General features: G+C 40.8%; 1 protein-coding gene across 17 annotated transcripts in view; it reads right to left on the reverse strand.

The window, feature by feature from the left end:
- The window catches only part of LOC133536010 (calcium/calmodulin-dependent protein kinase type II subunit beta), a 67,140-nt gene extending 62,850 nt beyond the window's left edge, over positions 1–4,290 (reverse strand). For 5 of the 17 annotated variants that reach the window (XM_061876178.1, XM_061876177.1, XM_061876176.1 and 2 more), the window contains exon 1: positions 4,155–4,290. In XM_061876178.1, coding sequence (XP_061732162.1) covers positions 4,155–4,216 — 62 coding nt within the window. In that variant the 5' untranslated portion in view covers positions 4,217–4,290. Of the gene's footprint in view, positions 1–1,318; positions 1,557–2,621; positions 2,659–3,182; positions 3,279–3,637; positions 3,791–4,154 lie in introns of those variants that run through there. The other 12 variants (XM_061876166.1, XM_061876162.1, XM_061876163.1 and 9 more) reach the window with 10 other exon arrangements.
- Between the last annotated feature and the right edge of the window lie 9,539 nt (positions 4,291–13,829).

Here is a 13,829-nt window from a genome sequence, read left to right on the forward strand (position 1 = left end):
AGCCACACACAAACACTGACTCGCTCCAAGTTGTTAGCTTCGCTACTGAATATCCGTATGTAACCCAAACAGGAAATAAGGTTGCCTTAAAGGGACAAAATACATCCAACAAAAACCTTCAAAATAAAAGCTAATTTGTTATAAATTACACAGCGCTTACATTTCAATGACCAAAGGCTGTATGACAATGTGACAACAACAGTAAGTAAAAAAAAAAAGAGCTTCACATTGACGATAATTTCGAACAACAGTGGATATGTACTACATCTCCCAGAATGCACTGCGATGTCTCGAACAGTAGTTTCCCGCTCCTCTTAAGTGTGGCTTTAAACACAAATAACTTTGTAATAAATTAACAGTGGTATTAAATTGAAGTGAAGTGTGAATTATATTTATATAGCGCTTTTCTCAAGTGACTCAAAGCGCTTCACATAGTGACACCCAATATCTAAGTTTCATTTAAACCAGTGTGGGTGGCACTGGGAGCACGTGAGTAAAATGTCTTGCCCAAGGACACAACGGCAGTAACTAGGATGGCACAAGCGGGAATCGAACCTGCAACTCTCAAGTTGCTGGCACGGACACTCTACCAACCGAGCTATTCCGCCGAAATTGCGATTCAAATCAAATATTACCATGTATTAGTGGTGGAAAATGCGTCCGCCATACATGAAGTCGGACTCGCCCCAAGTTGTTAGCTATGCCGCTGAAGACCCAAATGTACACCAAACGGGAAATAGGTTGCCCTGAAGGGACAAAATACAACCAGCAAAAACTACAAATATAACCTTAAAACAAGTTACCAACAGCCCTTTTAAAGGCCTACTGAAAGCCACTACTAGCGACCACGCAGACTGATAGTTTATATATCAATGATGAAATATTAACATTGCAACACATGCCAATACGGCCGCTTTAGTTCACTAAATTGCAATTTTAAATTTCGCGCGAAGTATCCTGTTGAAAACATCAGTATGATGACGCGTGCGCGTGACGTCTGACATTTTTTTCCAGCCCGATCCCAACTATAAGTCGTCTGCTTTAATCGCATAAATACACAGTATTCTGGACATCTGTGTTGCTGAAACTTTTGCAATGTGTTCAATTAATAATGGAGACGTCAAAGAAGAACGATGTAGGTGGGAAGCGGTGTATTGCGGCCGCCTTTAGCAACACAAACACAGCCGGTGTTTCCTTGTTTACATTACCGAAGGTGAAGCTTTACTATGGAACAGAGCGGTCAAGCGAACGTAGTTCCCTACCACATGTCAACCGGCAGGTTTCGGTGAGAAAATTGTGGTAATAAGTCGGCTCTTACCGTAGACATGAGCGGAGCTTGCGTCGTTCCTCGTCCACCTGTAAAGGAGGCAGCTGCGGATTCTCTTGCCTACTCAGACCGGCCGCCCCCGAACGTGGGATGCTTCCACCGTGGAGGAGGGGGAAAAAAAGCTCAGCCCTTCGCCTCATCGAGAAACGTGGCTTGCCTCAGAGACACTGGCCACACCCCTCTGACTTTCAGGTACGACTATTTAATCTCACTAATACACTAGTAACACAATAAGTAGATAAAGGATTTTCCAGAATTACCCTAGTAAATGTGTCTAAATATCATCTGAATCGCTACCACTGACCTGTCTTTTTTTTTTCTAGTCCTGCACTCTCACTATCCTCATCCACGAAGCTTTAATCCTCACTCAAATAAATGGGGAAATCGTTGCTTTCTTGGTCCGAATCGCTCTCGCTGCTGGTGGCCATGATTGTAAACAATGTGAGGATGTGAGGAGCTCCACAACCCGTGACATCACGCGCACATCGTCTGCTACTTCCGGGACAGGCAAGGTTTTTTTATTAGCGACCAAAAGTTGCAAACTTTATCGTCGATGTTCTCTACTAAATCCTTTCAGCAAAAATATGGCAATATCGCAAAATTATCAAGTATGACACATAGAATGATAAATAAATAAATAAACCTGCTATCCCCGTTTAAATAAGAAAATCGGTAGGCCTTTAATTGAACGATGTTGTCCAACACCAGGGATGATGCACTACATCTCCCAGAATGCATTGCGATGTCTCAAAAGAGTAGTTTCCCGCTCTTCTGTTGGCACACTCTTTGCGGTCAATGAACCCGTTTAAAGCCACATTCAAGTGGTAAGTTTGTAACAAATAAACAGCGATATATAATTAAGATTCAAATAAAATATTACCAAGTATTAGCGATGTAAAATGGGTCGACTGTACACAAACTCTGACTTGACCTAAGTAGTTAGCTATGCCGCAGAAGACCCGTATGTACTCCAAAAAGGAATTAAGGCTGCCTTGTAGGGACAAAATACGTTCAACAAAAACCTACAAATATAAAAGGTTACCAACCGCACTTTTAATCGAACGATTTTCTCCAACACCAAGGATTATGCACTACATCTCCCAGAAAGCATTGCGATGTGTCGAACAGTAGTTTCCCGCTTTTCGCGGTCAATGAACACATTAAGACACTTTTAAGTGGTAAGTTCGTAAAAAAAATGAACAGCGGTATATAATTAAGATTCAAATATTACCATGTATTGGGGATGTAAAATTTGTCGGCCATACACGAACTCTGACTTGCCCCAAATCGTTACCTTTGCCGCTGAAGACCCGGATGGACGCCAAACAGAAAATAAGGTTGCCTCGAAGGGACAAAATACGTTCACCAAAACCTACAAATATAATAAGTTACCAACCGCACTTTTAATCGAACGATTTTCTCCCGTTTGAAACCACAATTGGCAAGTTTGTAAAAAAAAAATAAAAAATGAACAGCGGTATAGAATTAAGAATCAAATCAAATATTACCATGTGTAAAATGCGTCGCCTGTACACAAACTCTGACTTGCCCCAAGTAGTTAGCTATGCCGCTGGAGACCCGTATGTACTCCAAAAAGAAATTAAGGCTGCCTTGTAGGGACAAAATACGTTCATCAAAACCTACAAATATAATAAGTTACCAACCTCACTTTTAATCGAACGATATTCTCCAACACCAGGGATGATGCACTACATCTCCCAGAAAGCACTGCGATGTGTCAAACAGTAGTTTCCCGCTCTTCGCGGTCAATGAACCTGTTAAAAGCCACATTCAAGTGGTAAGTTCGTAAAAAAATGAACAGCAGTATATAATTAAGATTCAAATTAAATATTACCATGTATTAGTGGTGTAAACTGCGTCGGCCATACACGAACTCTGACTTGCCCCAAATCGTTACCTTTGCCGCTGAAGACCCGGATGGACGCCAAACAGAAAATAAGGTTGCCTCGAAGGGACAAAATATATCAAACAAAAACCTCCAAAGTAAGAGCAAATATTGTGTTATAAATTACACAGCGCTTACATTTCAATGACTAAAGGCTGTACGACAATGTGACAACAACAGTAAGTAACAAAAAAAGTTATTCACATTGACGATAATTTCGAACAACAGTGTATACGTACTACATCTCCCAGAATGCACTGCGATGTCCCAAACAGTAGTTTCCCGCTCCTCTGTTGGCAGACTCTTTGCAGTCAATGAACCCGTTTAAAACCACATTAAAAAGTGGTAAGTTTGTAAAAAAAAAGGAACAGCGGTATAGAATTAAGATTCAAATCAAATATTACCATGTATTAGTGGTGTAAAATGCGTCGCCCATACAGAAACTCTGAATCGCTCCAGGTTGTTACCTATGCCGCTGAAGACCCGGATGTACGCCAAACAGAAAATAAGGTTGCCTTGAAGGGACAAAATACATCAAACAAAAACCTCCAAAGTAAAAGCAAATGTGTTATAAATTACACCGCGCGTACTTTCAAATGACTAAAGGCAACGTGACAACAATCGTGAGGTTAAAAGTGCTGCGCATGTAATGGTTCAACGTTGTCAGCCCGAAAGTTGTCAGCCCGTCTGAAGTCGCAGTGACGTCACAACAAGCCAGCTGACATGTTCACACGCACGCGGCGCGAGCATGCAGTGGCGCCGTGGAAAGAAAAGAATGTTCCTGTGAGGCCGACATGCCCACGCACAACCTGACGTCTACTAGTTGGCGCCAAGCTCCCTCTCCATCATCATCATCACTGCAGCACCAAGTCGGTCACTTCCACATGTCAATCAAACGTCAACGGAACATCAAAGACTTACTTGCCGAGCTCCTCGTACAGCTGGTACTCGTCCGTGAAGCGCGTGCACGTGGTGGTTGCCATGGTGCCGGTCGGGACGCGGTGGTCTGCTGGCGGGAACTGAGTCTGAATGAGCGCCGTCGGAGCGGACTGGAGAAGACTTGAGGACGAGACTCCGCCCACTCCAGACACGACCACGCGCACACGCGCACGCACGCGTCGACGGTCTTCCCCACTTCCACCACCATCATCATCATCATCATCATCATCATCTCAAAATGTAAATATAAGTAATTTCATGGCACTGCAGCAACTTAAAAGACCATGCGCATGCGCGTAAACTAGTTCTTCCCTCGTGTATTTATAGTATCATTTAGTCAAGCATGCGTCTTATTCGGCGCAGTCTCGTTGTACATCAGTGACGTCATGGCCTGCCATTATGATTGCAATTAAAAAATAATTAGCAGAAATGTCTCATAACCCAACAATATTTTGCATCAGTTCACGTCAAAATAACCCTCATTTGGCTTTCGAAGTAGGAGATCATAACAAGAGGTGTCTCATCTCTGTCAACAAATATCTATCAATCAATCAATCAATCAATAGTGGATCTAACATAATAGTGAGAGTCCAGTCCATAGTGGATCTAACATAATAGTGAGAGTCCAGTCCATAGTGGATCTAACATAATAGTGAGAGTCCAGTCCATAGTGGATCTAACATAATAGTGAGAGTCCAGTCCATAGTGGATCTAACATAATAGTGAGAGTCCAGTCCATAGTGGATCTAACATAATAGTGAGAGTCCAGTCCGTAGTGGATCTAGCATAATAGTGAGAGTCCGGTCCATAGTGGATCTAACATAATAGTGAGAGTCCAGTCCATAGTGGATCTAGCATAATAGTGAGAGTCCAGTCCATAGTGGATCTAGCATAATAGTGAGAGTCCAGTCCATAGTGGATCTAACATAATGGTGAGAGTCCAGTCCATAGTGGATCTAACATAATAGTGAGAGTCCAGTCCATAGTGGATCTAACATAATAGTGTGAGAGTCCAGTCCATAGTGGATCTAACATAATAGTGAGAGTCCAGTCCATAGTGGATCTAACATAATAGTGAGAGTCCAGTCCATAGTGGATCTAACATAATAGTGTAAGAGTCTAGTCCATAGTGGATCTAACATAATAGTGAGAGTCCAGTCCATAGTGGATCTAACATAATGGTGAGAGTCCAGTCCATAGTGGATCTAACATAATAGTGGAGGAGCTCAAGTACCTCAGAGTCTTGTTCACGAGTGAGGGAAGAGTGGATCCGTCAACGGTCTTCCCCACTTCCACCATCATCATCATCATCCAGCTGGATGAAGTGGCTGGGAAGAGGGAAGTCTGGGCTTCTCTGCTTAGGCTGCTGCCCCCGCGACCCAACCTTGGATGAGCGGAAGAAGATGGATGGATGGTAGGCCACATAAAATGTTGCAGCATATCACATAAAATGATATAGCAGGTCACTTAAAATAATGTGGCGGGCCACGTAAAATGATACGGCCTATCAAATAAAATGGTGCTGCAGGCCACCTAAAATAATCCAGCATATCAAATAAAATTATGCTGCAGGCCACTTAAAATGATGTGGAGGGACATGTAAAATAATGCTGCATATCACATAAAATGATTAGCAGGCCATTTACATTGACATGGTAGGCCGGATAAATGTTGCAGAATATCACATAAAATGATGCTGCAGGTCACTTAAAATGATGTGGCGGGCCACATAAAATAAAAGTCAAGACCAAATAAAATAAAATGCATCTTAAATAAAAGCGTCAGAACCACATAAAATGATGTGGCAGACCACATAAAATGAGGTTGTGGGCCAATTTAAATTAAAAGTCAGGACCACATAAAAGGATGTGGCGGGCCACTTTAAATAAAAGCGTCAGGACCATATAAAATTAGATTGTGGGCAAATTTTAATAAAAGAGCCAGGACCACATAAAATGAGGTTGTGGGCCACTTTAAATAAAAGAGTCAGGACCACATAAAATGAGGTGACGGGCCAACTTAAATAAAAGCGTCAGGAGCACATAAATGAGGTTGTGGGCCAATTTAAATGAAAGAGTCAGGACCACATGAAATGAGGTTGTGGGCCACTTTAAATAAAAGAGTCAGGACCACATGAAATGAGGTTGTGGGCCAATTTAAACAAAAGAGTCAGGACCACATGAAATGAGGTTGTGGGCCAATTTAAATAAAAGAGTCAGGACCATATAGAATGAGGTTGTGGGCCACTTTAAATAAAAGAGTCAGGACCACATAGAATGAGGTTGTGGGCCATGTGGGCCAAGTTAAATAAAAGAGTAAAGACCACAAAGAATGAGGTTGTGTGCCACTTTATATAAAAGAGTCAGGACCACATAAATTAGGTTGTGGGCCATATTTAAATGAAAGAGTCAGGACCACATAGAATGAGGTTGTGGGCCATGTTTAAATAAAAGAGTCAGGGCCACATAAAATGAGGTTGTGGACCATTTTAAATTAAAGAGTCAGGACCACATAAAATGAGGTTGTGGGCCATATTTAAATGAAAGAGTCAGGACCACATGAAATGAGGTTGTGGGCCAATTTAAATAAAAGAGTCAGGACCACATAGAATGAGGTTGTGGGCCATGTGGGCCAAGTTAAATAAAAGAGTAAAGACCACAAAGAATGAGGTTGTGTGCCACTTTATATAAAAGAGTCAGGACCACATAGAATGAGGTTGTGGGCCATGTGGGCCAAGTTAAATAAAAGAGTAAAGACCACAAAGAATGAGGTTGTGTGCCACTTTATATAAAAGAGCCAGGACCACATAAAATGAGGTTGTGGGCCACTTTAAATAAAAGAGTCAGGACCACATAAAATGAGGTGACGGGCCAACTTAAATAAAAGCGTCAGGAGCACATAAATGAGGTTGTGGGCCAATTTAAATGAAAGAGTCAGGACCACATGAAATGAGGTTGTGGGCCACTTTAAATAAAAGAGTCAGGACCACATGAAATGAGGTTGTGGGCCAATTTAAACAAAAGAGTCAGGACCACATGAAATGAGGTTGTGGGCCAATTTAAATAAAAGAGTCAGGACCATATAGAATGAGGTTGTGGGCCACTTTAAATAAAAGAGTCAGGACCACATAGAATGAGGTTGTGGGCCATGTGGGCCAAGTTAAATAAAAGAGTAAAGACCACAAAGAATGAGGTTGTGTGCCACTTTATATAAAAGAGTCAGGACCACATAAATTAGGTTGTGGGCCATATTTTAAATGAAAGAGTCAGGACCACATAGAATGAGGTTGTGGGCCACTTTAAATAAAAGAGTTAGGGCCACGTAAAATGAGGTTGTGGGCCAAATTAAATAAAAGAGTCAGGACCACATAGAATGAGGTTGTGGGCCAAATTAAATAAAACCGTCAGGACCCCATAGAATGAGGTTGTGGGCCAATTTAAATAAAAGAGTCAGGACCACATAGAATGAGGTGGCAAGCCAAATTAAATAAAAGAGTCAGGACCACATGGAATGAGGTTGTGGGCCATTTTAAATAAAAGAGTCAGGACCACAAAGCATGAGGTTGTCGGCCACTTTAAATAAAAGAGTCAGGACCACATAGAATGAGGTTGTGGGCCATGTTTAAATAAAAGAGTCAGGACCACAAAGCATGAGGTTGTCGGCCACTTTAAATAAAAGAGTCAGGGCCACATAAAATGAGGTTGTGGGCCATTTTAAATAAAAGAGTCAGGACCACAAAGCATGAGGTTGTCGGCCACTTTAAATAAAAGAGTCAGGACCACAAAGAATGAGGTTGTGGGCCACTTTACATAAAAGAGTCGTCAGGACCACAAAGAATGAGGTTGTGGGCCACTTTAAATAAAAGAGTCAGGACCACAAAGAATGAGGTTGTGGGCCACTTTAAATAAAAGAGTCAGGACCACATAGAATGAGGTGGCAAGCCAAATTAAATAAAAGAGTCAGGACCACATGGAATGAGGTTGTGGGCCATTTTAAATAAAAGAGTCAGGACCACAAAGCATGAGGTTGTCGGCCACTTTAAATAAAAGAGTCAGGACCACATAGAATGAGGTTGTGGGCCATGTTTAAATAAAAGAGTCAGGACCACAAAGCATGAGGTTGTCGGCCACTTTAAATAAAAGAGTCAGGGCCACATAAAATGAGGTTGTGGGCCATTTTAAATAAAAGAGTCAGGACCACAAAGCATGAGGTTGTCGGCCACTTTAAATAAAAGAGTCAGGACCACAAAGAATGAGGTTGTGGGCCACTTTACATAAAAGAGTCGTCAGGACCACAAAGAATGAGGTTGTGGGCCACTTTAAATAAAAGAGTCAGGACCACAAAGAATGAGGTTGTGGGCCACTTTAAATAAAAGAGTCAGGGCCACATGGAATGACGTGGTGCGTCACTTTGATGTGTGTTGAACACCACAAAGTTGAGAACTGTGTGTAGTGCTGCGTTATAGTTCATGAGCAGCGTAAACACTGACATCTAGTGGTTAAAGATGACATTACAACAATTCCCATGTTGGGATTTCCACAGCGAACAAATATACTTCCAATGCCTCCATTATAAATAAATAAATAAATAAATGGGTTATTCATTTTTTTATTTGTCTTATTGAACATGATGTGTCTACTTTTACACGAAGAAGTACTTTGATTGTTTAGCAGTGTAGTGTGATACTTTAGTTGTGTACTTTGTACAGTAGATGTGTTTTATGGAGGAGAATTTGTGTCTTTATTACGGAAGCATTTTTTTGGACACTGAATATCTTGCTTGTGAATTTTGTGAACTCTATCTTTTATCACATCAAATTATGCTGACTCATTTCATTGAATTCACGTTTGTGTTTTAAAAAAATCTGTTTGTTAAAATACAATTTTGCGTGTGCAAATTTAGTGGAGAAAAATGGAGTGCAGGAGACCCACTTGCGGTAAATTTAGACAAAAGCAATCGATCATGTCTCGGAACTGTCCCAGAACTTTGGATCATGTTGTAATAAGCGTTAGGAAGCGGCATTAACCAGTTTTTTTTTTTGTTTGTTTTGCAAGACCCGCGTCATGTGACTTCAAACTTGACACCTCATTGGCTTGTTCCGATCAAGGCTCGATTGCTTTAGTCTTACTGTACCGAAAGTGAGTCATATCGTAAATTTTTACACATCGGATTTTAAAGGCCTACTGAAATTAGATTTTCTTAAACGGGGATAGCAGGTCCATTCTATGTGTCGAACTTGATTATTTCGCGATATTGCCATATTTTTGCTGAAAGGATTTAGTAGAGAACATCCACGATAAAGATCCCAACTTTTGGTCGCTAATAAAAAAACCTAGCATGTACCGGAAGTAGCAGACGATGTGCGCGTGACGTCACGGGTTGTGGAGCTCCTCACATCTGAACATTGTTTACAATCATGGCCACCAGCAGCTAGAGCGATTCAGACCGAGAAAACGACGATTTCCCCATTTATTTGAGTGAGGATGAAAGATTCGTGGATGAGGAAAGCGAGTGAAGGACTAGAAAAAAAACGGGAAACAAACTAGAGCGATTCAGATATTAGACAAATTTACTAGGATAATTCTGGAAAATCCCTTATCTGCTTATTGTGTTACTAGTGTTTTAGTGAGATTATATGGTCGTACCTGTACAACCTGCATCTTTCTTCAGCACCAGTCGACGGGTGGTGGCGATGCCCATCTCTGCTCTTCGCAAGGGAGCCTCTTCGAAACACGATCTTTCAAAATGATCGCTACATAATACACAGTACTTTGTGTGTGTGGTCCAATCCAACCGTGTTCGCTTGACCGCTCTGTTCCATAGTAAAGCTTGACCATCATCTTTCAGGAATGTTAACAATGAAACACTGGCTGTAACTGTTGCTACTAGTAATTAAAGCTGCAAGCAGCGTTGGTCGGGTCCGCCTTTGGCCGCTGCCAAGCCCTGGTCTAAGTCAGACCTACATAGAGGTCTTTGTTTAATGTCTCTATGACATTCCTAACAGAAGTTACAAGCAGTTTTGTCTGCGTTTTTTCCTAGGGGGCGCTAGAGCGCAATTTTGACTTTTGGAGTTTGGTTTTTTATTAGATGGCAATTTTCGCCAGTCCTGATGTGTGTGTAAAATTTGGTGAGTTTTGAAGCATGTTAAGGGGGTCAAATTACAGATCAGCGTTTCTGGATGTTGTTGATAAATGGATTTCGCTTTGCATAGTATAGCTTTAACTTGCACTTTGAAGCATTTTAAGGGGGTCAAATTACAGCTCAAAGAGGCAAAAATGACATTTTTTAGGAAACTTTGCGCAGGGGTTCTTTGAAAGCGCGTAAAATCAAAACCGGAGCAGTAATCAAAACTTTGTTGGATAGTTTTAATCAAAAGGGTTCAATCTCTCTCCCGTGCGAGTTTGAAGCCGAAACGACAAACGCACTCGGAGGAGTTTACGTTTGAAAAAGGTGACGGGTTTTTACAAAACTTTTATTTTGAAGGGGTAATTTTTAACTTCCTGTTGATTTTTGCTGAAGGATGTCAATCATCTAAATGTAGGTCTAAGTGAGACCTACATAGAAGTTTTTGTTTCATGTCTTTCCGGCATTCCTACTGGAAGTTACAAGCGATTTTGTTTGTGTTTTCTTCCTAGGAGCAGTTTTTGCTGTGTTTTATTCAAAAATTGCGCTAGAGTGCATTTTTTAATTTTCGGGTTTAGTTTTTTCATTAGATCGCAATTTCTGCCAGTCCTGATGTGTGTGCCAAGTTTGGTGACTTTTGAAGCATTTTAAGGGGGTCCAATTGCAGTTCAAAGAGGCAAAAATAGCATTTTTTGCGAACATTTTGTATTGAAGAGGTTTTTGCCAACTTTTTGTTGATTTTTGCCCGAGAAAGTAAAATTATGAATTGTAGGTCTAAGTCAGACCTACATAGAAGTTTTTGTTTCATGTCTCTACGACATTCCTAACGTTAGTTATGAGCAGTCTGCTGTTGGTTTTTTTCCTAGGGGGCCAAGGACCCTATTGAAACTGCTGTGTTTTATTATTATTCCGCACCTACGCGCTGTAATTTGACCCCTTTAACATGCTTCAAAACTCACCAAATTTGACACACGTCGGTATAGCAAACCTTCCCAACATATTAAGCAACCAATCCCCCAAAAAGAAAATTGCGCACTAGCGCCCCCTAGGAAAAAATTACAGACAAAACTGCATGTAACTTCTGTTAAGAATGTCATAGCGACATGAAACAAAAATTCCTATGTAGGTCTGACTTAGACCCAATTTTCATACACTCACTTCTTTCAGCAAAAATCTACAGGAAGTTGGCAAAAACCCCTTCAAAATAGAATTTTCGCAAAAAATGCAATTTTTGCCTCTTTGCGCTGTAATTTGACCCCTTTAAAATGCTTCAAAAGTCACCAAACTTGGCGCACACATAAGGACTGGAGAATATTGCGATCTAATGAAAAAAAACAAACCCCAAAACTCAAAATTGCGCTCCAGCGCTGTTTTTGAATAAAACACTGAAAAAACTGCTCCTAGGAAGAAAACACAAACAAAATTGCTTGTAACTTCCGATAAGAATGCCGGACAGACATGAAACAAAAACCTCTCTGTAGGTCTCGCTTAGGCCTACATTTCATAGATTGACAACCCCCAACAGAAATCAACAGGAAGTTTGCAATCCCCCCTTCAAAACAAAAGTTTTGTAAAAACCGGTCACCTTTCTTCAAACATTATCTCCTCTGAGTGCGTTTGTTGTTTTGGCTTCAAACTCGCACAGGAGAGAGATTGAACCCTTCTGATTAAAAGTGTAGAACAGAGTTTTGATAAGTTCTCAGGTTTTGATTTTTTGATTTCAAAGAACCCCTGCGCAAAGTCTCCTAAAAAAATGTCATTTTTGCCTCTTTGAGCTGTAATTTGACCCCCTTAAAATGCTTCTAAACTCACCAAACTTGACACACACATCAGGTCTGGTAAAAATTGCCATCTGATGAAAAAACCTAACCTCAAAACTCAAAATTGCGCTCCAGCGCCCCCTAGGAATAAAACACTGACAAAACTGCTGGTAACTTCCGTTACGAATGTCGTAGAGAAATGAAACAAAAACCTCTATGTAGGTCTCGCTTAGACCTACATTTCATAGATGACAACCCCCAACAAGAATCAACAGGAAGTTTGCAATCCCCCCTTCAAAACAAAAGTTTTGTAAAAACCGGTCACCTTTCTTCAAACATTATCTCCTCTGAGTGCGTTTGTTGTTTTGGCTTCAAACTCGCACAGGAGAGAGATTGAACCTTTCTGATTAAAAGTATAGAACAGAGTTTTGATAAGTTCTTAGGTTTTAATTTTACCCGCCTTCAAACCCCTGCGCAAAGTCTCCTAAAAAAAGTCATTTTTGCCTCTTTGAGCTGTAATTTGACCCCCTTAAAATGCTTCTAAACTCACCAAACTTGACACACACATCAGGTCTGGCAAAAATTGCCATCTGATGAAAAAACCTAACCTCAAAACTCAAAATTGCGCTCTACCGCCCCCCTAGGAATACAACACGGACAAACTGCTCCTGGGAAGAAAACACAGACAAAACTGCTTGTAACTTCCGGTAGGAATGTCAGAGAGAAATGAAACAAAAAACACTATGTAGGTCTCACTTAGACCTACATTTTAATAATTAACTTACTTTAGCAAAAATCAACAGGAAGTTTGATATTTTCACTTCAATATTACTTTCACAATGCATTAGATTCTCAAAATAGTGGCTCCAGGGCATCTTCTAACGCTTCTAACGTGGGTCTCGGGGGCAGCAGCCAAAGGCGGACCCTACCAACGTTGCTTGCAGCTTTAGTTTGTTTTATTTCTCTAAAAACAGAATAAGTTAAGTTCATAAAAGGGAATTTAAATCAAAATGTATAAAAGCTCATAAGAAGGCTTTATTTAAGTTACTATGGTTAAAAATGTAATTTCATGCCTTTTTGTTGGGTTTGTGGGCACGCGTTTGTTTTGAAGTGTCTCGATTGGTCTGTGAAGGGATATAAGGAAGCTACTTCCGGGTATGAGGAAAATCTGTTTGATGCAAAGAGAAGGAATAAAGAGAGCGACTGATGGTAACAAGGACTAAAAAGTGTCACAAGGATTTCCTCCTAAAGGAAGCATGCAGGCCAACGAGGTATTTGTCAATTTCTGTTTGTATTTTACTTCGGTAAAATGTTTGAGCCACATGCTGTGCATGTTATTTTTACGTTTGTGACGTGCTTTATTTTATTAACAGTTTTCACGGTGAATTGAAGGGAAAGGAAGCCTTTAATAAATCAGTCAAAGAAAGCCATTGTTTCAGTGCTATGTGGAGGGAGTTACACCGGCTGTGTTTGTGTCGCTAAAGGCGGCCGTAATACACCGCTTCCCACCTACAGCTTTCTTCTTTGACGTCTCCATTATTCATTGAACAAATTGCAAAAGATTCAGCAACACAGATGTCCAGAATACCGTGGAATGATGCGATTAAAAGAGACGACTTATAGCTGGGAACGATGCTGGAACAAAATGTCCTCTGCAATGCGTGATGTCACGTGCACACGTCATCATACCGCGACGTTTTAGCATGATACTTCCGCGCGAAATTTAAAATTGCAATTTAGTAAACTAATTGGCATGTGTTGCAATGTGCGGGAT

Source organism: Nerophis ophidion, linkage group LG17 (assembly GCF_033978795.1).
Source record: "Nerophis ophidion isolate RoL-2023_Sa linkage group LG17, RoL_Noph_v1.0, whole genome shotgun sequence".
Taxonomy (NCBI): Eukaryota; Metazoa; Chordata; class Actinopteri; order Syngnathiformes; family Syngnathidae; genus Nerophis; species Nerophis ophidion.